This window comes from Chelmon rostratus, chromosome 12 (genome assembly GCF_017976325.1).
Source record: "Chelmon rostratus isolate fCheRos1 chromosome 12, fCheRos1.pri, whole genome shotgun sequence".
NCBI lineage: Eukaryota > Metazoa > Chordata > Actinopteri > Chaetodontiformes > Chaetodontidae > Chelmon > Chelmon rostratus.
This window is the reverse complement of record NC_055669.1, coordinates 9,343,352-9,368,706: the sequence shown is the minus strand read 5'-3', so window position 1 is coordinate 9,368,706 and position 25,355 is coordinate 9,343,352. Positions and strand designations below refer to the sequence as shown.

Here is a 25,355-nt window from a genome sequence, read left to right as displayed (position 1 = left end):
ATTAACACAAAAATAAAATGATTTTAACAAAACTCAAGTAAAAAAAAAACATGAGTTACATGCAGCATGTGAGTATTTAAAAAAATTCAGTAACCACTGAGGTGTGCACATGAAAACTAAATGTTTTATCACAAATCCTTTCTAATCACACTGTTGTTAGCATGTGAGACATTACTGACTCCCACTCTCGGACAGCAAAGACGTAGTACTGAACGCATATGTGAAGCAACTGAAAAAATAAACATCCACAAAACATGCTGCATGTGAAAAGCTAAAAGCACACGTCTGAGCAGACACAAATTATCAGTGCTTCTGCTGCTACACATAGTTCTGCTCTTTCTTGCCGCCCTCTGAATGGTGATCACCCAGGTCGGTTTTGGCGCGGGACTGAGGCTTGTAGACAACCCCTGGGTAACTGAAAAACAGGAGACAACGCATGAAGTACAGGTAATTCTACTGCGATGACGTATCCTCTGTCAAAGCACATGAAAAGGTCTTGTGTCAAATAGCAGGAGATTGGTAGAAGTAAAAAGAGCATCAGTTCAGTCCAGAACAAACATCAGTAGAAGAGCAGGAAATGTGGGTGATTCGGACTTTAAGATGTTTAGGTGCTTTCTCATCATTTGCTATCATCATCTGTAAGGGGACTCACCTTGATTTTTCATTTTTCATTATTTCCCTGAAAGCCAGCGACTTCAAGACGCCTCCAACAAGCAGGATGCCCCCTCCGATCCAGGCTACGAACAGCGCGGGGCCAAATGTGTAACTGGAAAGACAAACAATATTCAGACAAGGTGCAGTGTAGCTCCAACATGGGAATAATAAGGAGGATATGAAAATACAAGTGAAATAATAAATGCTATATCCTACGTGGGCATTCCTCCCATTCCTCCACCCATCCCCATTCCCATTCCCATGCCCATCCCTTCCTGCATGCTTCCTCCGTATCCTCCTCCATAGTTGGTGTACGTGGACGTCCTGAAAGTGGCCACAATCTGGTTGGCGTAGACAGAAGCTCCTGCAATGCCACACACACCTGAGAGAAAGGTATGGAGAGATGTAGACAGGAAGTCAGTGATGTATTCACATCAGCGACATCTCACAGGTGAACCTGCCGTTTGATGTGTTGAGAGTGTTCGATATTTCTAACCGTACCGGCGGTGATGAACATGACGCCAGCGGTGAGGCTCATCTTGGCCTTGGTGGAGTCTTCCATGCTGGTCATTGTGAGGCAGGTGAGGGAGAAAAATGATATGACTGCCCCGAGGACACCCAGCACCAAGCCTACGATCATCAGGGCTCGCACAGCCTGGAAGGCACCTAGTGGACAGAAAGCACACCCTCAGAGACCTCAGCAGAGATGTGTTACACTGAGCCTGAAGTCAAAATCACTGATTAGGTGTCTGATCAGCCTAGATTGCATAAAAAATCATTAAATCATCAGTCTGACAGTAAGACTTACATTTGGTCTCACATTTCAAGGATATTTAATCTTATTATGTGGCCTGCGTTCTGCTGTAGGAACCTGCCCTTTGCTTGTTGTTTGTTCTGTTTCTGATAACTGTGTTGACTAAGTCTCGGCCCGCCTGTCCATCGCAGGGACCAGAATGCACTGGTGCTACTGCAAATACTGATAGGAGAGGGCTCGCCACCGGTTTGTATGAGGACAAAAGAAACTGAGAGGGAAAATGATCTGTTTGAAAAATAATAAGTTATATCATGAGAAGCTTTTTGCTGAGATAACCTGGTTTATCCTTTCAACGCCTTACTGAGAAAATCCTCACGGATTTACTCAAAGTGTTTTAATCACCTTTATTAACTCTTTCGATTCCTAAATTAAAAGAAGAGATGACCGTATGTGCTGCTGACACGTCATCATGGACCCCATGCAACTGAATGAGATTCATCTCACACACCTTAAAAACCTCCTTTCTTTCGTTTGAGAAGAACTAGTTCGGAACGCTTGGATCTTAACAGGAAGTGGGAGAACTTCCTCCTAAACCCAGAACTAGGCTTTAGGTCCAGCTTCCTCAAACTTTGCTGTTCGCTGCATCAGTGTTCCTGCTATCAAAGAACGTGTGAGAGCCCAGATCATCGCCCCAAAGGGTAAACTCATGAGGCTGTGGCCACGACGGTGACTAACTCTGGACGAAGCTGAAATATTCAAAGAGCAAAGAACTAAAAGTCATTTCGTCGCAGACAAACAGTCACAGGAGAGACTCTGTCCGCCAAAACATTAGAGAGAGTCATGAGAGTTTTGTCCTACCTGAGAAGCCCAGGATGCCATAGAGCGGGCGACACTCTGTGAGTCCTGAGGAAGCGGTCTCACAGTCCTGCCACAGACCCCTGTAGGTGTAAACAGACGTCACCAATTCCCCCTGCCTGTCCTTCGTGCTCCATCTGTTCATAGCAGTAGCTGCGATGAGGGCCGCTGCACCGATCAAGCCCAAAACGAATCCACCATTCTGCAGAACCGAAGGCGCCATTGTTGTTTCCTCCTTCAGAAGTTAGGAAATGTCCCTGAGTTGCACAGTGCGTGTGTATTTGTGTGTGTGTGCAGGTTAGTTTGTGCCTAGTTTAAATAGATAAAGAGCCTAATGCTTGAAGTATATCTGCATGTGTAAATGAGTTTAAGTGGAGATGCCAAAGGTGAGCTGGCGTGTGGGTAGAGAATGAAAATGGGCACTGAAGTGGCACTTTGTAGTGTTGGTGGCGTTGGGTGGAGACGGCTGGGTTTCTACACCCAGTGGGCGATACGGCCGCGCGGGTTGGGCTATCTTGTGTTGAGAGGTGTGGACACAGCGGTGATAGGCGCACCTGGCACCTAAAAGAGGACTAACTGTTTCAATGTAAATACGAGAAAATGAATCACCGAGTCGACGGGGCTTTCAGTAGAGCTTACAGTTGGTAGATTAGTAAATGATGCACTAATGTGCCGTATCAACGCTCTCAAAAATGATGCAGCAGTGTACGCAGGTACACACAGAAATGAGTGTGTCACTTAGTCAGGTGCAACGTAACGGACTGCCAGAGAGGAAGTAAGACACACACAGGAAAAAACATCACAAGACCTTAACTTAGAGATTCTTAATCATGACGTGATCCTGGACAGAAAAGCTCATATCAGGCCAAACCAGTTATGTAAAACCCTTTTTCACATCCACAGGGAGGCCAGAGGTCAGGCTCAGCCACAGAGATGCACATGTGGATTGGTTAAGATTTGGTTTTCGTTCGAGGACACTTCAGCAAGATGAAATCCTGCAGCAGCGGGACTTTAAACCTGCCACTCGATCCTCTCCTGGGCTGCCCAGGGTGTGAAGTGACAAACCTCTGACTGGAGCGTCCTGGGGGCCAAGGGTTTAAGATGCTGACCGTGTAATTTTTATGTCCAAGACTCATGTCCAGCCAAGGACATGTGTTGCATTTTTACTATATAATAAAGGCAAAATTTCCAGTCAAAATGCCGTCTGGCCAGGACCCAAATATACTGACGCAGCGTCAGTGCTCAGTTCTTTCCTGTAAGTTTGATAAAGTCATACATTGAGACTGAAACCCAATGGTTTCAGTGAGAGGACTCATTCCCTCTAACTTATAAAAAACAAACAATACCTCATACGATTCCCATGATTCAACTTTTCACCTAATCACTTTGTCAACAACTGGAAGGCGAGAAGTTTCTATTCTTCTCTTATCGTGAGCCTGCTCTCGCTCCCTCTCACAAACACACACACACGGAAAAACAACACGTCTCACCCAGTAAGCACCAAACACGACGGGACCAGACATTTTAATTTTACATGGCGGTTGACTGGACATCTGTTTTTGCATTGTGCTGATATCTCTTGGTCTTTTGTGTTTGTTGTGCACCTTATCAGGAGAATAGAAGTCAGCTTGTTTAAATATGAGCTAGCAGGTGGTTAGAAACATGAAACACGCTTTGATATCAAACTTCCGCCAGATATGACTGCAAATGACGTCTGACATTAAATGACAGTTAACAAAAACGTTCAGAGATAACACACCGATGATCAGTAGGTATTTCAAAAAACTGCAAGAAAGACTGTAGCTATGTCGATCATCCCATACTATAATATGAAAGAAATGATTCGACCTCACAGCAACACTGCTCACTGAACATCAACTGGCCCTATTATGCAAAACTAATGTGGCTGCGTATGTAAAATGTTCAGACCTTCTTTAGACAATATCCTGTAAAACAACAGACGCCAAAAAAAGAAAAAAAAATCTAGTTAGAAGATAAAGCTTAATTGAAACATTTATTATGTCCACATAAAAAACAGGCCTACACACTGAGACAGAAACCGAGGGACAAAGTGGTGTTAAAGTCCAAATGTAAGAATGCATGAAACAAGAGTGCAGAAATGGGCATGATGCCTTTTTTGGTGAATAAACATGTCAAAAAACAAACACGCTGACTCTTGCAGGCTTCCTCTTCCACCCAGATGAGCTCTATGTGCAGAACTGTGGACACAGAAGTCAGTTCGCCTGTTGACTCTGAGCATTCACATAGAAAAGCTATGCGTCGGCCCCCTGTATTTTATTTGAAACTGTGTTAAATGTATGTTTTTGGCAAAAGAGTAACCAAACAGCATCTTCACATTACGGCCCAAATTTTTCCTCTGCATGGACCTGGAATAACAAGTATTAAAGGGGCTTGTGGTGTGTTTTTGGTGCTCAGTAGTAGGTAAACAGCAATTAATGAAAGCAATTTATGCATTTTTTGAAATGCATTTAATATCACTATATATGTGTAGAATAAAAACAGTATTGAAGCTCAGTTCTTTTTCTTCTGTAATAACACATGAGAAGGTCCCGTGCGCAAACTTTTTTCCGGGTGTGTCACACAGTGGAGCTGGGTGAAGTGTAGGAGTCCATGCCGCTCTTGCTCATCCCTCCAGGGAAGAGAATATAGGCTACCTGAGGCTGTAAACTGGCAGCAGACCAGGCGCTACAGTTACACGGCACCACGTAGCCCGGGCTGGAGGGCGACGGGTGGGTGTGGGTGTGCTGTCCGGGGCAAGCCAGACCCCCGATCCCTGCGGTCTGGTATCCAAACGTGTGCGCGCTGAACGGCAGAGCGCCGGCGGCCAGAGTGTGCGGGATCTCCGCCATCCGCTGGACAGCACCGGTGCTGAACTGCGCCACCGGCTCCAGCAGCGAGAAGGACGACGAGGAGGAGGAGGAGGCGGGAGCGAGGAGAGCTCTGGCTTTGTCCCCGGGGACAAGAAAGGAGTCCATGGAAAATCCCTTCAAATGCTCCGCCGCGTCCCCGAGTAAAGACGGCAGCGGGAAAACGAAACGGTCCCTCTTCAGGAGACTCTTGGGTTTGCGCCGGGGTCTGTACTTGTAGTCCGGGTGCTCCCTCATGTGCTGAGCCCGCAGCCTCTTGGCCTCGTCGATGTACGGACGTTTCTCGGAGTCGGAGAGCAGTTTCCACTCGGCGCCGAGTCTCTTGCTGATTTCAGAGTTGTGCATCTTTGGGTTTTCCTGGGCCATTTTCCTCCTCTGGCCTCTGGACCACACCATGAAGGCATTCATGGGTCTTTTGATGTGATCTAAAGGTTTTGCCATATCAGAAAGTGACACATTAATTAAAAACACGCAGCGGTCCTGCTGTAAATTAAGTCAGCCTCTCCAGGAAACGCATGCTCCTCTCGTGCGTAAAAGGAAAAGTGGTGAAGAAGTGCCAAAGATGGATTCGGTTAATAAATACTTTGTCTATCTCTTTGGTGGGGAAACACTAGAAACCGTGATTCCAAATTGACTGAAACATTTGCACAAAGTGGAACGGAAAAGTACATAAAGCGCAAAGCCTGCATGCGCGCATGAATGGACCAAGTTGGACGCTTGTTATGGATGAAGCTGGGCATGTCAACCACTGATCACCACACCACTGTCACGGCGGGCCAAGCCAATGGGAATGAGAGAGAGCACTGTAATCCCTTCACAAAAAGTGACTGTACAACGTTTCTGAGGGACTCCCTCCTTCCCCCTCTCAGGCAGGAAAGCAATCTGCAGCACAACACAAGCAGAGAGCTACATATTGGAAGGTTTGTGAAGGCTATGGAAGTAAAATATGGAGATCATTTCGCACTGCAGCTCCTCATTGCCCTATAATAACTCACAGAGCTCATTAGCTCAATAATGAGTCTAGTTCAGAAGATCTTAGTGGGATTTGCTGTATGTGTGAGTGGAGAAAACCATTTCATTAAACTAAGGGTGTAGCCAGAATGTTAGGAATACTCAGAGTCTGAATCCAAACATCCCTCACACCCCCAAAAAGAAAGAAATTTTATTATTACTTGGACTTTTCATGCAAACTGTTTAATTATATTTTCTGCAAGTGTTATTGGAACAGAAGGAGAATGCTCTGGAAAACAACAACACTAAAAACTAAAACATCTGTCTCACAATTAGTACCAGGTTACACAGTTAATTTAAAAACTTTCATGGAAATAATGAAGAAATGGCAGACACGTGAAATAAAGTGTTACTGGTTTATTTCCCAGCATGAAAGTCTAAATGTTGCTTTGAAGCTCTCTTGGAGAGAAATACTGAATCCAGGTGGAAAACTGGTTAAAAAGTATTGCAATCAGAAAAAAAATGCCTCCTCAAAATTGCTAAAACAACCAAAATCCCCCCCAAAATACAGATGACATGACCCTGCATACAATAAAATCAAATGAAATAGGCCACAGCGGGCGGAGACTCCACTCCAAACTTGCCTCCATCTTTGCTGCACTCCCAACTTGTCCTCTTGGTTTTCTAAAACTCGTCCTCAAACTGACACTCATTTAAATTCCTTCCCATGATGCCATGCAGGGTTCTTATACATCAATATGTGTGCAAGCGGCTCACCTCTCCATCCTCCATCCTCTGCAAAATCAATATTAATCCCAGCTGTAATTCACTGGCCCCGGATAACTCCATTGGTTGTTACAGTTTTCATAATTATGATACCTTATCTGATCAAATATACGCTTTAGCCATCTTACTATTGCCATTATTGAAATGACATTGACAGAGAAACGTCTGAGCATTAACTTAACGATGAATTCTATACAGCACGCTGTACGTGTGCACTGCTGCTCAGAAGGAGATGCAGATGCTTACAGGGAACAACAGGGGACTGCTGTATGGACGAAGCTCATTTTACAAGGAGCAATTCAATGCAGTCTTTCTGGGCGTCTAAGTGGAAGCTTCCAGGCCGCCTCAGAGGAACCCAAAATGGCTTCTGCAAAAAGGATTATTAGCATGACAGAAGCATGATGTGTTTCTCAGTACACAGACCTGTGGTGGTCAGCTGGAGCTCTAGGTTTAGGTTTTGGTAGCCGCGATAAACTTAGATATCAGCACCGGTGAGGAGGAGGCCTTTCTTTCATTTACCTCCCACAATCAAAGGCTCCACGGCCTCTTCAAAGGCAAAATAAATGGACACAAAAGATCCAGCGGTGCACGCGGCATCAGGGGTGGAGATGATAAGACGTCTTCAGAGAGCGGTTTTCTGCGGGCTTCCTCGGAGAAGACGGGCCGGAGGGATAAGGTGATTGGCAGCAGGGGTCAGACAGTTGATCTGTCTCCTCATAGCTGTGCTGTTATCTGCTGTGCTGTAGGTTCAGGCCTCGCACGCAGGAGGTGAGCACCGCCACACAGAGACAATGATTACTTCCACAGAGGAACCATGTTTTAGAGAGTCATCGGCGGCGAGGGGGAATATTGTGTGAGAAAAACAACACGGGAGCGTCTGAAGGGCAGCGCGGAGAAATCCTCTCGCTGCAAACCGTTACTATCGCTTGTCAAGACTCATTTTTGTTCTTTTGGCTGTTTCAGTTCAGAGAGTATGTGTTTTTGTGTACTCAGTCAGTGTTTGACTTCTAAGAAAGGGCAGCATTTCAACTCTGGAGAGATGAGGGCGGAAAAAATGGGTAATAAGAAAAACTGCCAGCAGCACAAAATGGCTGTCGTAATCCGGTTATCCCCTGGGCTCTAAAGATACTGGTGCTCTCCTTAGGAGTCTATCTTTTCTTCTTATGTCAAAACTGTCCTCCATGCACTCAGGTGGATTAAGGAGTCACACTGTAGAAAGAAATTGACAGGTACAGAAAGACCTGGGGGTGAAAAGGAAATGAAAGACGACACAGAGAGGCAGGCCGGGGCGCTCGGGCTGAGGCAGCGTGCCAACGTCCATCCGACAAGAAAAGAATCTATCAATGCAACTCGGTGCTGGAGGGAAAATGCTGATGTTTCCTACTAATTTGCTCTATTGATTAACTGAGTCATTTTGGCAGAGCTGATTAAGCATCTGGTATCTTGGGAGATGACTTTTCTTTCACTGAAGTGTTTGACACCGTTCACAGACGCTGCTGCGTTACCTGACTCACAGCTGTAGGTGATGTTGCGTTCACTGGCAGCTCGTCAGGAGGGTTCAATATTGAAGTCTGGATTATCGATTCTATACATATGATCTAACATTGCTGAAAAAGACCTGAACAACAGGCTCCACTTCATACTGGCTGCTGACACCAGCCAGATGGCCTCCAGCTGAACTGATTAGTTTTGATAATAATTCTGCTTTTTTAGGCCAAATGCCAAACGCCTGGTTCAAGCTTCTCAGCTGTGAGGATCTGCTGCTTTTCAAACTGGATATCTTTGGGATTTGAACCAGTTAAATAAAAACAAGCAAAACAAAGATGTCACCTTGGGCATTTTATAGACCAAGCAATTAGTCAGTTAATTGAAAAAACAGTCAACAGATTAACTGACATCCCAAATAATTGTTAGCTGCGGCCCTGTGTCATTGTAAACATGGTCATTTTGTCTTACATGCCTTACACGGATTTTAAAAAGCAAATGGAGCAAAATAAATCAAACGCTGCCGTGTTCATCAGATTTCCTACATTTTGATGACTTATACTTGAGCTATAACCAGAGCCATCACCTGCCTTATAATACCCACAGCACAAAGTTGAAGTTTCCAGACTCGCCTAGCTGACAGGTAAGATCTTGAGACAGACTCGATGAGGTGAAGCGTGGACATGTGGTCCGCTGCTAATGTTTGCTCCTGTGCATACACACACATTCAAGGGTACGCTGGAGTTCCAGTGCCGGACACCAGTGAACTGGTGACCGGGTTTCTATCTGATTAAATGGAAAGTTCAGACGCACTCATACTTCAAAATTTGCCACTTCAGCTCCAAATAAATACACTGAAATCCAAAAACTACATTCAAGCCTAACAAGAGTTTCTGACACTTCTGAGCAGTCCATTAGGAAACATTTCAGGGGTAAAATCCCCCAGATTTTCAGTGCTCTAGGGGGGCGGGGGGGGGGGATTTCACTAAATCTTGTGCTTATTCTCATGATACTTAGGAAAAGTGAAGCGGTTTTAATAGCTTTCCCCCTGACACATTGATGGTGGAATATGCTTCGGCTCTGTGGCTGATAGCTTCAATCCCCAGAGGTTGAGAGAGGGGAGAGAGCGATCTGCTCGTCTCTGCCTGCCAGTACACTTTCATAAGGCCCCATCTAAACAAAATTAATACACTTCCTCCAACATGTGAGGATAAACCTGAGGACCACATTACTGTGGCAGCCCCTATCAGCCAGCTTGTAATACAACCGAGTCAGCAGTCAATAAGATACATTTGCAACCAGGCATTTGTCAGCGGCTGAGTGCCACAGAGGCAGGAGATTTAAAATGTCCTGCAGTAAATTAAGTGCTGCTTGAAAAGTGAAAGGTGCCGGCTAAGCAGGCGGCTGCTTACTTTAAATGGCAGGCTGGTTAAGAGGGTGATGATGGTGTGGTGATGGAGGGAGGAAGAAACTGACCCGGGGGCGAGCAGTGTTTTTTTTCTGATCATGGCTCCTGTGCATTTTACACACAGGAAACTGCATTTAACTGCACACATGATCACGTTACTCCACTTGTGTTTATTCTACACATTACAAACATTGCACACTGTGCTATGACAGACGATTAAACTGTAGATGGTCTTTGACTGACTGTGAAAAAAAACTGGGATATTTCAGAGGGACACAAGTGAAGCTCTGAAAAGAACAGGCCACTTCTACGTAGATAGTTGGATTAATTATCTAGATAAAAGATTAAAAGCCCTGCCAATAATTAGGAGGCAGAGAAACTCAGCTCTTGTCCTGATCACTGGTGAGACGTGATTTGCTGTGATTCAGTGAGACACTGAGAGAAATCCAATAGTACTTTCAGGTATAACGAGGATGACTTCAGATTAGAGCAATTAAAGTGGGGAATCAATTTGTTTGGTGCATATTCTCTGCTTGCTTTGCCTTTTAAACTATTTAATAAAGGTGATTGAGTGGAGAGCCACTCATGCCTGGCCTGCAGTTATACCTTTTAGTAGGTCATTAAATAATGTGTTTTAGCCCAAATCCTTTTATTCAAATGTGGGCTATCAAACTGAAAACAGACACATATTTCATGTATGCATTATAGTATAGTATTGTTGTTCTTATTTTAAGTCATTGTTATATCAGGTACTGTTGGGGTTTTTGTTTGTCTATGTTTGTTTTATGGTTACTCTCCACGTCCAGATTAGAGTGTTGCATTATGTGTTTTATTTCTCAAGGGACAAGGTCTGCAAATTACCTACGGCTAGTGGTCCTATAAATATTGCATCAGCTGCATTTTATCTAATTGTGACAATGCCTACTTGTATCGTCCCTTTTAAATAAATAAAATAAAAAATATGTATATGTTTAAATGTGTTTGCATCTTTAGGATATTAACTAAAATGTATATATTTTCAAAAGATGGAATATTTACATTTAAGAATGTGCTTTTCTTACAAATCAGCAGTTAAGGCTTGGCCTTAATCAGGATGTGTCTTATGTCATAATGAGAACTGCAGTGGGCCTTTTTGATGAATGTGAGAACACATGCAAAAACACTGGTGTGGTCCTTTAACCTCATCTCTAGCTTCCTCTCTGAGCAACGGGATTACAGCGTCCATTTAAAAACATGTGAATTATCAGCAACTTCTATTCTCATTCGTAGCAGAATAGAACCCCTTTACCATATTAACAGGGTGGGTAGAGGAAAGAGGCACTTAAAAATATATAAAAACTCATACTCTTCATACTATGAATCCGCTCTACAAATGACAGAGCATGGCGCCACTAAGAGGCTTATGAAAATAATGGAAATAGTGTAGCTCCTGTGGTGATGATATGCTTGCTGTAACAGAAAGGGAAACAGACTGGTATTTACCGAGATATCTCCTGGCCTCGTGTTAAGCAGAGCAGTGGCCGTCCTGAGCCAGACTGGAGGGAGGGGTGCAGAGATGCTGTCACAACAGCAAGCTCAGATAAGCCCCAACTGGGTGAAGACAGAAAGGCATTAAGTGAGCATATTTTTAAGTACTCTGGTGCTCCTCCTGCACCACTGAAGCAAGACTGTGCTCAGAAAAAGTCCAGACAGGTGTTTTATACCCACTACATAGGGCTGCGTTCATTTGTGAGCATGTTTTTTAGCTTTTGGATATTAGATGATAAGTTTCCTCTAATGCAGGTGATGAGAGAGAGGAAATGAAAGAGTCCTCAGACCCACACAACTTCCATGCATGCCCTACTTTCCTTTACACATCCTGTATCTAAATTGGTAACATCTTGTATTCTGGTCAACTACAGACTGTATGAAAAGTTTAACGGAGGAAACTGTACTTGATTGGCACAACATTGCTTGATATCCGAAAACGTGGGCAACTACAGGAGAGCTCAAATTGAATTTATGAGACTAAATGATCTGCTTGAAGTAGATCAAAAGCCACCTCATGCAGAAAAAAGTGAATATAGCTAAAATATAAATGATAAATGTATCGTTACATATTAATAAGGAAAAAATGATTAGAAGCCCTTCAGTGCAGTACTGCCTTTGTCCACAAGGATCAGTGTAACAGCTCTTTACAGACTTTGCCCAGTTGCGTGGTCACTTGTGAAAATCAATTTTTGTAATAAAACGACGGTACCCACAGCCAAGACTACAAGAAATATTAGCTTGCTGTGGTGGTTATAATGTGCTGCATGACAAAAAACAATGGGCTCGTCCGGGATTTGAACCCGGGACCTCTCGCACCCAAAGCGAGAATCATACCCCTAGACCAACGAGCCACATGACAATTGCACTGAAGCTGAGTTTAAATAATAAACACTTCTATACAGTTTCGAACTGTACGATACTGATACTTCAAAACATTAGCCAGAGCTAACGCTACTTAACACTTATAGCTTTCTAGCAAGCTAACTTAGCTTTAGATCGAAGCTACTTAGCCCTTATTGTTAAAGCTAACGTTAGCTAAGATAACGTTAACTGCACAAACAAAGTTCCTGACAGCTAATGGAATCAAGTTAACTAGGTTAAAATGGCAAACAGCCCTGTGTGAAACATGAGCCGATTCAGCTGAAGTAAACAGCCATGTTTTTAGCCTTGAAGGCCTACAGCAGCTACCTAATCGGTTATTTGTTTTTAACAACATAGCATGTTTAAATTCGATGCAAACGCATAGCTTAGCCGACTGTTGTGGAAACGCTGCAGGAATGTCAGTTAGCCTATCAATTTTCCTCATATGTGATAGCTAAAGGCCAAAACATACATAAGTTGTACTTACTTGTACTTAAAACTCTTTTTTTAAATGTTTTTAAAAGTCAGTCATTGCACTGCAAATGTGCCCCCAATGGTAGATACAGTGCCCCTCCAGTGACTGTCACACATGCTACAATATTAGTTGGCTCCTCCATCTGCCTCTAAATGGTAAAATGATGGGTAAAATAATTTGTTGTTAGACTTGTTTGTTAATCTGTTTCAGTGTCTCAAACATTTTTTTCTAAAGTTTTATACACAACATATTAATCTGCACCTTCTGTATGACATGTTGTATAAATAATAATAGTTATTGATATTTGTTCCTGCTGGTCAGAGTGGACATCTTTTACAGGTTTATGCATATGGTTTGACATAAAGACTTTTTCTTTGGTTAGAGAAGGATAAAGGGACATTAATAATGGTTGTTATGGCTACCAGAGAACTATATAAACTGGTTATAGGCAAAGAGGTGTTTGATGTGTTAATTATAGGCTTTTGTCAAATCTGTAAGTAACTAGAGCTGTTAAATAGAGTGGAGTGAAAAAAGTACAAATTATTCCTCTGAAAGAAAGTTGAAGAAGTAGAATGGAATTATAAAGTAGCCTTCAACGTGTGTGACAGGAGTCCGGTAACTATTTTGTTTAATTTTCATTTAATTTATTTTTATTAATTTAATCAAATTGGGACTCATTAAATGCTGCATAAATGCGTTAATGTCACCCTTGTTTAAGCTTTTGCACTGTGGACACTTCCACTTCACATGAAAACACACTGCTGACCTCAGCGGAAACATTCAGACATATAACAGTTATACACCTGTGTGCGGTAGATTCTCCAGACGTGCTTTTATTTCACATTTAATCTAATTTGTAGTGAGGGGAAAGCCTGACACCTGGTGGACAGATGACACCATTGCAGCTTGTCTGGTCACGTGTTCTGTGTGTTTGTGTCTCCAGTATAACGATGAATCAGTGGTGAGGCTCCCTGAAGGCATCCACCAGGACCTGCGCTGTGCTGGACTGCTGTCAGTAACACACACATAAATGCAAACAAACACACAAGAGTTAATGCAGCTAGTAAGCTTCTGTTTGTAGGCTATAGGTTATATTTTAAGCATTTACGTAATATTTTGCTTTTGAAAATACTTCTTTCCTCACAGTTTTACACAGCAGTAACTTGAGCTGACTCTGTTTTTGTCAAGTAGAAAGAGAAAGTGTGACAGCCAGCAGGATGAAAAACGGCTGTGCGTAAAGAAGCCGCCAAATACCTTCATCTGTTCAAAGAGCCAAGGTCAAATGTCTGTTTGTTTGAGACACTCAGTGTTGCAAACTTGATCAGAGTTTGGTAAAAATACTTTTCCTTCAAGATTTAAAAAGTCCTCTAAGTCTACATCTTCACATCTTTACAGTGATTTGTGCTTTTCACGTATTGTTTCATGACCAGAAAACAAACCAAACTTTAAATTAGACTGTCAGAATCACAACAGAAGTTGTGACTTTTTCAAGTAAATGTCATTTGATTCAATATTAGTATTGAATTAAATCAGTGTTTTTGCTTGTTTGTGTTACAGCATCTGCGTCTAAACTAGAAGAGGAAGGTCAACAGGCCAAGAAACTGTGTGTGACTCCAGTGCACACAACAGTGATGGAGAGTTGTAATGGAGGCTCCTCACACACAGACAGGGATGATGGAGGCTCCTTACACAGACAGGTGTGGCGGAGGCTCATTACACACGGACAAGTGTGGTGGAGGCTCCTCTCACACAGACAGGTGTGATGGAGGCTCGTTCTGACATGTGGCTTTGAAATTGAACATTGAATAGTCTTTCCACAGAATCCTCTTTTTAAAATTATTTTAGTCCCTCCCAAATTGATCATCATGTTCATCGTGCTGCAGGCTCACTGAGGATGACACCTGTGACTCTATTGCCTCTAAAACAGAAGATTATAAAATAAAGTAGGTTAGCTCCATGGTTTAACCCCAAACCCACAAATTAAAGCAAACATGGTAAAAACCTGAAAGGACATGGCCTTTCACTGATCTGTAGGTGTCTTGTTTAGCCTGGCAAGACAGTCTTAAACCGTGATAAAGTGCCCTCTTATGTCTCCTCTTGTGTCCCTTTGTGTCTTCTTGTGCCCTCTTGTGTCTTCTTGTGCCCTTTTGTGTCCTCTTGTGACTTTTTGTGTCTTCTTGTGTCCTCTTGTGCCCTCTTGTGTCTTCTTGTGCCCTCTTGTGTCTTCTTGTGTCCTCTTGTGCCCTCTTGTGTCCTCTTGTCGCACCTGTGGCTGATAAACCGTGATAAAGTGTCCTCTGGGGTGGCAGTGATCCTTCTGGACCACACCATCAGGACAGTGTGGATCCCTGCTGCAGCATCCTCTCGCGCCTCGCGCTGCCTCCTTGTGGTGACATCGTTTAGAGGCACGTGCGGTTGCTAAGGACGACTGACAACAGACAACAGTTGGAGCGAACAGCAGAAACAAACCGTTGATTTTAAAGCAGAGAAACTAGCAGCACTGTGACTTATCCTCTCGTTTCTCTGCAGAGATCTTGTTCGCAGGAAAATGTCGAGCCTTCTGAACACAGTTTTATCGGAGGTGGGCTGGGACGAGCGCTTTGCGATCCCCGAACCCAGCGCTGAAAACAAGGCTCTGATAGAAGAGGTGAGTGCGGGCAGGTGATGTTCAAATAATAAGATGTTTGTTTCAGTAATGGTCGATGAGTAACTGATGCTGTGAATCAACCCAACGTGGTCAGACTAGTTTCATGTTTAAAGCCTCCTCATTACTGTCACTGAGCTGTGGCTGCTGTGTGAGCTCATGGGGAAAAGGTTTCATCACCAAAGGCTTTTCTTAGAGAGACACTGAACAGAATCAACTCTGTTCAGAAATGACTTCACAAATCACGTGATTGAGAGAAGAGATGAAGCATTTTGCTCTGTGATTCCTGTCTTACAAAGTGTTAGTTATTTGTAGATGTGTGCAGACTGAATGTTTGCATATTAGTTATTATATTAATATTATTAATTATATGAATTATTATGTTTCTCAGGTGTTTTGCACTGAACTAGCATAAGCATGATGAAAACCTCTTAAGACTCACATGAACTTCATCATTTACTATTATAAGTTTTATTTTTATGAACATTTTAATGAAAAAAAGAGCATCTGATGAAGTGTTCCAGGTAAACGCAGATTGTGTGTTATAGATGTTCCACTTTAGATCCGATCCCTTCCTCAATAACAGATCCGTAGAAAAGAGACAGAGTTGGAGCAGCTGGAGAACAAACTCGAGAGAAACAAGGATCAAAAGCAGATCATGACCGATCACCTCAAACATGTTAAACAACAGCTGGAAAACACTGAGGTAGGTGCATCAGAGCACATTGTTCATTTAGTGTGTGTCACAGAGGCGTGCGTCTCTTCTGGTTTCTGGGTCGCAGTCTCAGTGTCACGGCGTGTTGTGAACTTCTCAGTTTGATTCTTCTGCACGTAGGCTCTGTGCAGGGCGAAGGAAAGAGAAGAAGAGCTGGAGAAACACCTCACAGCCCTTGCAGAGAGGGAGACAGGGCGCTTGGTGCAGGAGACTGCTAAGATGGAGAACAACCTGAGATCTTTAGCAGAGAGGAGGAACATGCTTGAGGTCGACACCACCCTCAACATGTCTACTTTAAACAGAGAAACAACTACAGCTCTTTGTGACAAAATGTGCCACCTAACTGTTGTCCACATCCTCAGAACCACATCTTCAAGGCCAACCAGAAGCTGGAGGAGTTCAGGACCCAGAGGAACTGGGACCAGCAGACCATGGACGCCTTTTTAGAGGAGTCAGCACGCAAAGATGAGGACAGGATGGCCATCATCAAGTACGCCCAGCAAGACGAGCAGAGGATCAAGGTGAGAGAAACAGAGCTGCCAACAGGCTGCGCATCTGTCCTGTTTCCAGCAGCTGTCCATCCAAACTAAACTGCTGAGTCATCCTGAGCTAACGGCTTCATCTCTCCTGATACAGTCGCTCACTCTGGCTATAGAGAAGAAGACACTGGAGGCCAATGACAAGCACAAAGCACTCGACAAAGAGCTGACTGAGACTGTATCTGCACAGGTACAGTCAGAAAACATCCTCACTGTTTGTATGGATGAACGAGGGGAAGAAGTATCACGTGACAAACTAATGTTGGCTGAAAGAACTTTGCACATTTTATTTTTCTGGTGCAGCAGCAGTGACATTCTTACTAAAGCAACATGAGACCAAGTCCTGCAGGATTTCTTTTAGATTCAGATCAAGAAACTGAGCACATGACAGACATTTGACACTTCAGAGCAGGACAGTCTATGATTTCTGGAGGGAAAAGGAAGAGGGAAAGCTGGTCACTGTGTCGAGTTAGTCGAACAAACTAGTTACAGACACAACATGCTTGTCAGGCAGATGAGAGGACTTGAAGTCTGAAAGTGAAATTGAAAATTTCCCTCAGGATGTCTGTGAGCAAATGTGACGATCTGGTTCCTCTCATTCGTCTGTACATCCGTCAATCGGTCCACTTTTTGACTTAAGTTTTGCTTCAGTATAAATGTGTTTGATACCTTTAAGCCACAGACTGTTAGGGTTAGGGTTAGGGTTAGTGTGTCTACGAGAATACGTTCTACTTCTTCTGCTTTCCAACAGGTCGCTTTGGATAAAACTACAGAAAACCTGCAGCAGGCCCACGTGGAGACACAGCAGCTCATCCACCAATGGGAAAACACCATCAAGCAGATGAAGCAGCGGGACGCTGAGATGCAGCAGTGTGCGCTGGTAAAGTCTGTGACCTTGCACTCCTGCTGATAAAAGACGTGCTGACTCAAACTAAAGTTTTTAAACTCCTGCACAGTAAAAGCCAGCAGAACGTGAACAGAAGTGTTTGTGTTCCCGTCTTGTCCCTTCGTTTGTCCAGCAACTCGCCCAAACCAACCAGGACATCAGGGGAAGGAACGCCACCCTCACAGAGAAGAAGCGCCTGCTGGATACTCAGAGGAACAACAACAAGGAAACTGAGAGGAAGATAAGCGCCGCCACCCGACAGGCTGCGAGGCTGCAGCAGCATTTGAAGGAGCAGGAGAATAACTGCATCAGGCTGCAGGATGAGGTCGGTTTCCCAAAGCAGCTCGGCGTGAAAAGCTTCTGAACTACCTCTAACAAATATTTTCAGCTGTTGGCAAAGCTGAGCGAACTGACTCTCGTGTGTCTCACAGCTGGACAGTTGCAAAGGTACACGGGACAGAGTGACCTCTGACGTGGCGTCTGTGACGGCCCGCATATCCAGAATAAAGAAAGACATCCAGGATAACAATAACAAGTCAGTGAGCTCTTACAACACGCATGTTTTACCGCTCTAGCTTCAGCACACAAGCTCTGTCTGTATATGTGTCTGTGTAGACTGAAGGAGGCCAGGGCCTACAATGTGGCGCTGGAGGAGAAGCTGGAAGCTGTGACTCAGACGGCCCTCAGCGAGGAGGAGAGAGCTGCACAGATGGACCAGTTCCTCAAAGACGAAGAACTGACGATCAAGGTGAGCAGCCTGACAGTCCTGAACCTCGTACTGGTGTTGTGCACGTTACAACGTTTTCATCTCAAGACCTTTTTGCATCTCAGCACAATCCCTGATTAATATGTTTGCTGATAGCATTTGGACACAATCCAAACTACTGAATGTTGATGTTTCCGTGAATTTAAAGCTGCACAGAGCAACATCTGGCTTTTATGGTTTCAAACGGCGAGAATCAAATCAGTGAACATAAGACAACAAATTTAAATAAATGTCTCTCTTCTCTCTGATTTTTTAAAAACTGTTAAATGACTCTTGGTTGCTTTTATTTATAACCTCATCCTCTGTTCACACCAATAAATTTAATGAATCGTGAAGCATGAAAACTAATTTAATCACTGTAGATCATTTCATCATGCGAGGCTGATATAAATCTTTATAAGACCTCCTGCTTCATTGTGCCCCCCCACACTGCACTAATACGAATGTTGTGCTTCAGGAATCGGTGCTACATGTGACGGTGCTCAAAGCTATTTAGCTTTTTGCTGTGATTCGGCTGTGTGACCCTGTTCTGGCCGATGCTTTGCTACAGGAGTTGGATGTCCAGCTGCGTGACTGCAGGGACGAGCTTTTTCACCATAAAGAGCTTTTGCAGACCCTGAAGACAAAGGAGAAGGATTCTGTCGCCCAGGTTTCGAGGAGTAAAGCCACCATCACCAGCCTGGACAGCGAGCTCAGAAAACTGGAGCAGGAATTGATAAGACAGCAGAGGACCATGAGCACACAGGTACGTCTACCAGGAAACACACACGGATGAGACCTTCTACAAACACACTACCACCTGTCTCAGCTCTGGTGCTCGACTCTGCAATACCAAGACTTTTCTTTCCTTTCCCGCTTCGTGTAGGACTACCAGATTGTCTGCCTGGATGCAAAACTGTCACAGCTGCAAGGTGACATTCACTCAGATGAAAAGAAAATGCTGGACGTGAAGATCGCTGAGCTGACTGATGTCCTGGAGGAGAAGAAGAAGACGGCCAACACGCTGACCAGCACGCTCAGAGAGTCCGAGGTCAGTCTGATTGTTTGTTTCCTCCCTGTACTGTTCTGCGCGTCTTTTAACCAGTGAAATAAATCCATCTCACACGAGTCTCCGATCTGACAGGATGACATTCGCTCTCTGAGGAAAGAGATGGAGAAGTCAGAAGCTCAAAAGAGAGATCTGACCAACAAGGTGGAGGAGCTCATGCTGCTCCGCAACACCAATGAAAAGGAGCTGAAGAGACTCAGGCTCAGGAAACAGGTAACTGGCTGACGTCATAGCAGGTTTCAGGAAATCACCTTACGTTTGTGTCTCCCTTTGGAAGGTCATTCTGCATATTTGTGAAATAATTATTTGATTGACAGAAAATTAACAGAGGCTTATTTTGACGATCAACAAAAGGTGTCTGAAATATATTCAAGAGTTTCCACTACAGAAAGCAGACATTGTGTCACGTGTCTGAAAATGAGCACCACCTGCAGGAATTAATTCATTAGAATTAAAGTGTGCGCTGTGTTGCTGACCTCACATGTTCCTCGTCAGGACAACCTGGTGGAGCACAACATCATGAAGGTAGAGGTGAAGCGTATGAGGGATCTGCTGTACAACAAGGCGGACAGCATGCTGTCGTTGGAGAAGAGGAAGCTGGAGCTGCAGAAAGCCATGAAGGAGAGGGAGGACGAGATCAAGGTCTACAGAGAAATGCTGAACCAGCAGCTGAAGATCAGCGAGCAGGAGAGACAGAGACTCAGGTAAAATCCCCAGTTTGACTTTCCTGTGAGGTCAAACAGTCAAACTTTGCTCTCAGTGGTGTTTCATGTGATACTTGTATGTTTCTAACATAACCGGAGGGCCTATACTGAGCTACTTAACATCCTTTCAGACTAGTTCTCCAAAAAAAGATCCTTAACTGTGATTCTGTCTCAGTGCTGAACTGAATGACAAACTGTCAAAGATCGAGTTGATGAAGAAAAGCTTCGAGGTCTTGATGCTTTCAATGGCAGCTCCTGAGGGGGAGGAGGAGAAATCGCAGGCTTACTACATCACAAAGGTGAGAGTCCTTTAAACGCAGCGACATGTGACATGCAGAGTCTGATGATGTTAGATCTGTTCCTGCAGTGCACAGCAGTACATCGAGTCACCGCTGTGTGCTTTTCATCAGGCTGCACAAGAGAAAGAGGAGCTCAGGCGGAAGGGAGACAGTCTGGATGCTAAAGTCCGCAAGACGGAGTTGGAAAATCGAGCTCTGGAGAACACCGTTCAACTGTTCGACAGCAGCAACTCAGCATTCCGCAAATCCCTCAACAAAGCGAGTGAATCCAGTACGTATGAGCAGGTAGACTGAGCGAGAGTAAACCCCAGCAGCAACGCTCGTATCAGGGATCAGCAGCAGGAAGTTCTGTGATTTACATGTTTTTTCTGCTGAAATCAACAGAGCAGCTGTCATTGATCACAAAGGGATTCGGACTGTTTCTGTTTTAGGTCCAGAGTATCAGGAAAAAGTGAAGCTGGAGGAGCAGCTGAGGGCGGCTGAAGAGACACTGAAGTATAAGAAAAGACAGATCCAAGAGCTCCAACAGGACTTACAGGTTAGTCCTGTTCACAGCCAGTTTGAGCAGTTAGTCCCTCAATACTAAACATCTCATCCTCCGTCAGTAACAGACGGCATCACGGTACAGTGCTCACACAAGTTACTTCTTTGTGCTACGTCTGGAAAACATCCTCCAACAGTCGGCCTACATTTAAACCTGCTGAACTCTCTCGTCGAGCAACTTTTCTCTTTATTCCTTCTGTCGATCGTAATAACCAAGAATTCAAAGATATCGACTGACTGAACATTGAAAATGTGCGAAACATTCCTCTTTACTCTGGATTTGGTTGTACCAGTTAAGGTTGTTGTACGTTTCTCAGTCAGTTCTGCAACAGTTACACAGTAAAATATTTAATAACAACTCATCTCTGTGTCAGAACTACTTTGTCTCCTGACTGAACTGAAAAACAGCAACTGATCCTTATCTAAGATTGATTTAAAGTCAAATCCCATAAAAGCAAGAAAATACAATCAAATGTGTAATAAATGTCATAGCTCACACTTCTCCTTTCACCTCTCCTTTTCCAGGACATGAACAATACCTCAGAGAGTCTGCTGCGAGAAGAGCAGGTGGAGAAAGAGAAGGTAGAGCACAAACAGTCGCTCATCAGTAAACTGAAGAAAGAAATCTCTTCCCAGCAAGAGAAGATCGACAGAGCCACGAAGCAGGTTTGATGTCGGCCTTTCCCGCTTTTTCTGAACAACATCTTTCACCATGACTGCTATCAGAGTATTACTGATGTAAACTGCTTGGAGATCAGTCTGATTTGGTTGCTCTGTGTACGGGCAGCACTGGGACTGAACAGTAAATAGAGGAATGTTGTGTGTGTACATACAGTGCAGTGCAGGTGTCCTGGACCACAAACCTTAATTAGCTCTGATCATAATCATACTTTCATTTTGTTTTGTCCTGCTGTTTGTTAGAGCTCTAAGCTGACCAAAGAGATCCGCTCAGCCAAAAACACCAAGACTGAGACGTTTGAGGAGAAAGACATCAAGCTGAGGGAGCTGAAAGAATTCAACAAGAGTGTGGACAAGATGCTGAACGAGGCCACGGAGGACAAACCTGACCTCAGATCAGTGCTGGAGAGATACTTCCTGCAGGTGTGAAGCAATAAAAAATGCATTTTTAAAATCCGAGGATCATTCAGCACGAAGTAATGGTAGGCTGTGCTCACTGTCATTGTTGGAGTCATTTATGGGATTTCAGGTCAAACATGAAGGATTTGCAGAGATAAAAACAGGTTTCCTAAACTTTTTACTTTCTTTTCTGCTGTTTCTCTCAGGCCAATCTGTGTCTTCCTTCTCCGTCGTCCACTCCGACCAGTAACCGCAGCTCCAAGACAAACTCTGCCCGCAGCTCCGCCTCTCTCAGGTCAGACTCCATGATAAAACCTTTTCTCCAGAGAAGCTGGTGGTAGAGTTAGAGAAATAATGACAGCTTGTTGTCAGTGGCTCCACAGTTTGAACTGTTGCAGTGATTATAAAATGACTGAATGCTGCTCTCCTGTCATGGGTTAAAAGCAGTCAGCTGTGGTTGCACTGAGATGCTCCACGCTCTGATAGTGAAGAGCCAGAATGAGAAACTCACTTGTCTTTACCTGCATAAATAAAATGTTAAAAGATGTCCTAGTTTAGTGCCATTGAAGCTCCTGTGTGCTTTGACTGGAGACTTCAGCGTGCTGCTCTTCCTCTGTATCTTTATGGTGTCGGTCTGTCTCTGTGCTGCAGGTCTCCTGCGTCCTCAGCCAGCAGCAGCCCCAGGGCCTCTGCGCTTCACTCCCCCGTCCTGAAGACTGTGGAACTGGGCTTGGACCTGACTGTGACCTCCCCTCCTCTCACCACCTCCAGACGTTCCAGCTGCGCGAGCAGCAGCAGCAGGAAGTTAAAGAACCCGTAGTGTGCTGCTCCTCCGTCTGATGGATGATTTATCATCATTCTTTATTCTTTATTGACTGAATTAAACTCCTCTGCTAACAGGACACAGAGGGTTACTCACACTCAGTTATAGAATAACTGTTTCCTCACATACAATTCTGAACTGTGTTGTAGAGGCTCAGGATAGTTTGTGTGTGGTGTCCCTCTGTATTTACATGCATACTTTAAAGGGTCTGTTATTAATATTATTCTTAAATTTGTTAACTTTGTTTCTTTGTAGTTATCATATTTACTCACATAAATCTAATGTAGCCTAAAGAGTGGACACGCCCACCGCGCGTAGAGTGACAGACTTTGACAAAAATGATTTAACTTTATACTTTTTTTTTCCTCTTCATGTTTTATTTTGTGTTCTTTAAAAGGTAACTGACTCAAAGACATCTCAATAAAAATCTTAGAGCTGATTTTTATTGCTTTGTGCTATTTGTTTTTGGTGTTTTAAGATGAAGTAAAACTTCATTTAATGGCACTTTTGCTCTCTCCTTCCATGGACGATACAGCATACACACACATTTGTATATGTGGTCATACACAGCACCTTGCACATTTAAATACACATTATTATTATTTATAATACTAGCTACTTAAAATATACATTTTCATTGTACTTTTAAGCACATTTTAATGCCATTATTGTTAGCCTTATTGTTACTTCTGCTGCAATGTCAAGGATCCAGAACCAAAGAATTTTTTGCCCTCTTGTATAATTGAGAAGTAACAATAAAGAATCTTGAATCTCTGAATTCTTGTCTTTACAGGAGGGGAATTACTTTTACCTGCTTGAATGACTCTGCCGCAGGCAGTTCCTTGAGGAGCTGTTGTATTGTTGCTTATTGACACACCCTCTGAATATCAGTGTCGCTTCCTGGAACAGAACAAAAGTAGCCCGAGGCTCTGTGGGAGCAGAGGGAACGCGTTCTCACTGCAGGTTTCACTCTTTCCCTGAATTAAAGCTTCAACATGCTGCTGCCGTTGCTGTTTGCTGGATGTTTGGTCTCGTGTGCAGCACAGACAAGTGAGTACACTGGCAGGCATCGTTGGAAAATTTAACTTTGAGCTGTCTGGACTGAAAATGTGGCATAATTTATTTAATGTTTCCCCAGCTTCCATTCCCTCCGCCACCATGGGGACGCCCCAACCAGTTCAGGCAGCATTCATCTCGCCGACACCTGATTCTACAGACGATGGTAAGTGCATTTTAAGCTTGCAGAATGCAATTCACCTAAAGTCTAACATGATTTGAATGATTCTGACTTTCTTTCTATGTGTCCCACAGTTCTGGCAATCCTTCAGACGGCTGTTCAGTCCTATCGGGAGATAAATAAAACAACAATTGCTCCAGTCCTGCACAAGGTAACTCATTATGCTCGTTCACTGCCTTCACAAATTTACATTCACAACCATACAGGCTCTAATAACCAATTCTGTCTTTTATTCCTATGGAAAAACATTCATAAAACCAGTTCTGTATTGATTGTGCTCTGTGCTAATGTGTGCACTACACAGTCTGATAACATACTGTGATCATTGGCTGTACAGTGCACACAGACCTGAACATGATGGGCTCTAAATTGTTTGCGTCTTTCAGCTCAACAGCTTGATCCAGCGTCTACAACCAGATCTGGTCTTCAGTCTGACAGTAAAGAACATCACCAGAGTCTGAAACCTCAACTCACAAGTTTCTGTGTGTTTGCTCACTTGTTGCACAGGAGCTAGACTTTCACTCCTGAGTGGACTGTTCAATGTGATGTGTTTCTAATTGCACCTGGAAATGTAGATGTATTGTACCACCGCTGAGGACAAAATGAGTATTAACTGGTTCATTTGATTGATGTGATTAAATTGAGCGAGGCCTGATTACGTCTAAAATCCTATGGTGCAGTTAAGCGTTTGCTTTTATTCACCAAAGAGCTTTTCTTAAAATGGACCTAAACCCTGCTGCAATGCGCTGTAGTGATTTCTGCAGTTTAAACATGGCAGCTGAGTGACAGCATAGTGAAAGTTGGGAAATGTAACAATAAAAACAATATTTTCCAAAAGACACCTTTAACATGCAGTACCTTTCTATTTAAAAAGCCATAAATGTAAAGACATGTACTCTCTTACGTTTCACAGAATGATTTGTGGTCATCTCATTGCAAATACAAATACAAATGTCATACATTGCAGTTATCACAATAGAAATACTTTATTTCCAGTAATGAGATATTTAATCATCTTTCAATCACCAAAAGTTATGAGTGATAACATTTTATAGTGACATTTTCACCAAATGCACATGATTACTGAGTTGCTGTAAAAGTCATTCGAAGAAATAAATCAGTAGCCTGATAATCAGACTTATTGTCATTTAATTTAACAATTGTCAGAGGTGTTAAAGCAAGTTAATAAATCAGTTGTGTTAAACTACCAAGTTTTGAGTACAGATGATTAAACTAATAACAGGGGTCAGATGACCTGACAAATGAAAAGGGGGAAACACACTGACTGAATACAGAAGAGAGGGCAGACTAACGAGGGGCAGGTGAAACTAATCCACACTCACAAGGGCAGGACAGAGACAAAGGCAGGAAATAAAAGGAGACAGGACACATGAGGAGGAACTCCTTCAACATAAAACAGGAAGTCA

General features: G+C 43.5%; 3 protein-coding genes and 1 non-coding gene across 4 annotated transcripts; 1 reads left to right on the top strand and 3 right to left on the bottom strand.

The window, feature by feature from the left end:
• Positions 1-208: 208 nt before the first annotated feature.
• On the bottom strand, positions 209-2,486 carry cldn18 (claudin 18). The gene is made up of 5 exons (XM_041949903.1): positions 2,267-2,486; positions 1,156-1,320; positions 871-1,036; positions 653-766; positions 209-415 (listed from the first exon to the last, which is right to left on the bottom strand). The coding sequence occupies exons 1-5, from the start codon at positions 2,484-2,486 to the stop codon at positions 319-321; spliced, it is 762 nt and encodes a 253-aa protein (XP_041805837.1). The 3' UTR covers positions 209-318.
• A 2,374-nt stretch (positions 2,487-4,860) lies between these two features.
• LOC121615216 (transcription factor Sox-14) lies at positions 4,861-5,601 on the bottom strand. The gene has a single exon (XM_041949471.1). The coding sequence runs from the start codon at positions 5,590-5,592 to the stop codon at positions 4,861-4,863; it is 732 nt and encodes a 243-aa protein (XP_041805405.1). The 5' UTR covers positions 5,593-5,601.
• Positions 5,602-12,090: 6,489 nt separating this feature from the next.
• Positions 12,091-12,162, bottom strand: trnap-ugg. The gene has a single exon. It is a non-coding gene; the product is annotated as a tRNA-Pro (tRNA).
• Positions 12,163-15,195: 3,033 nt separating this feature from the next.
• Positions 15,196-25,126, top strand: LOC121615131 (coiled-coil domain-containing protein 39-like). Its single transcript, XM_041949325.1, has 23 exons — positions 15,196-15,294; positions 15,878-15,997; positions 16,127-16,273; positions 16,369-16,527; positions 16,643-16,735; positions 17,297-17,425; positions 17,565-17,756; positions 17,863-17,966; positions 18,047-18,179; positions 18,748-18,942; positions 19,063-19,227; positions 19,321-19,458; positions 19,741-19,949; positions 20,125-20,248; positions 20,360-20,519; positions 20,680-20,786; positions 21,317-21,457; positions 21,713-21,892; positions 22,075-22,163; positions 22,520-23,741; positions 23,830-23,913; positions 24,003-24,079; positions 24,315-25,126. The coding sequence occupies exons 1-20, from the start codon at positions 15,196-15,198 to the stop codon at positions 22,686-22,688; spliced, it is 2,853 nt and encodes a 950-aa protein (XP_041805259.1). The 3' UTR covers positions 22,689-23,741; positions 23,830-23,913; positions 24,003-24,079; positions 24,315-25,126.
• The last annotated feature ends 229 nt before the right edge of the window (positions 25,127-25,355 follow it).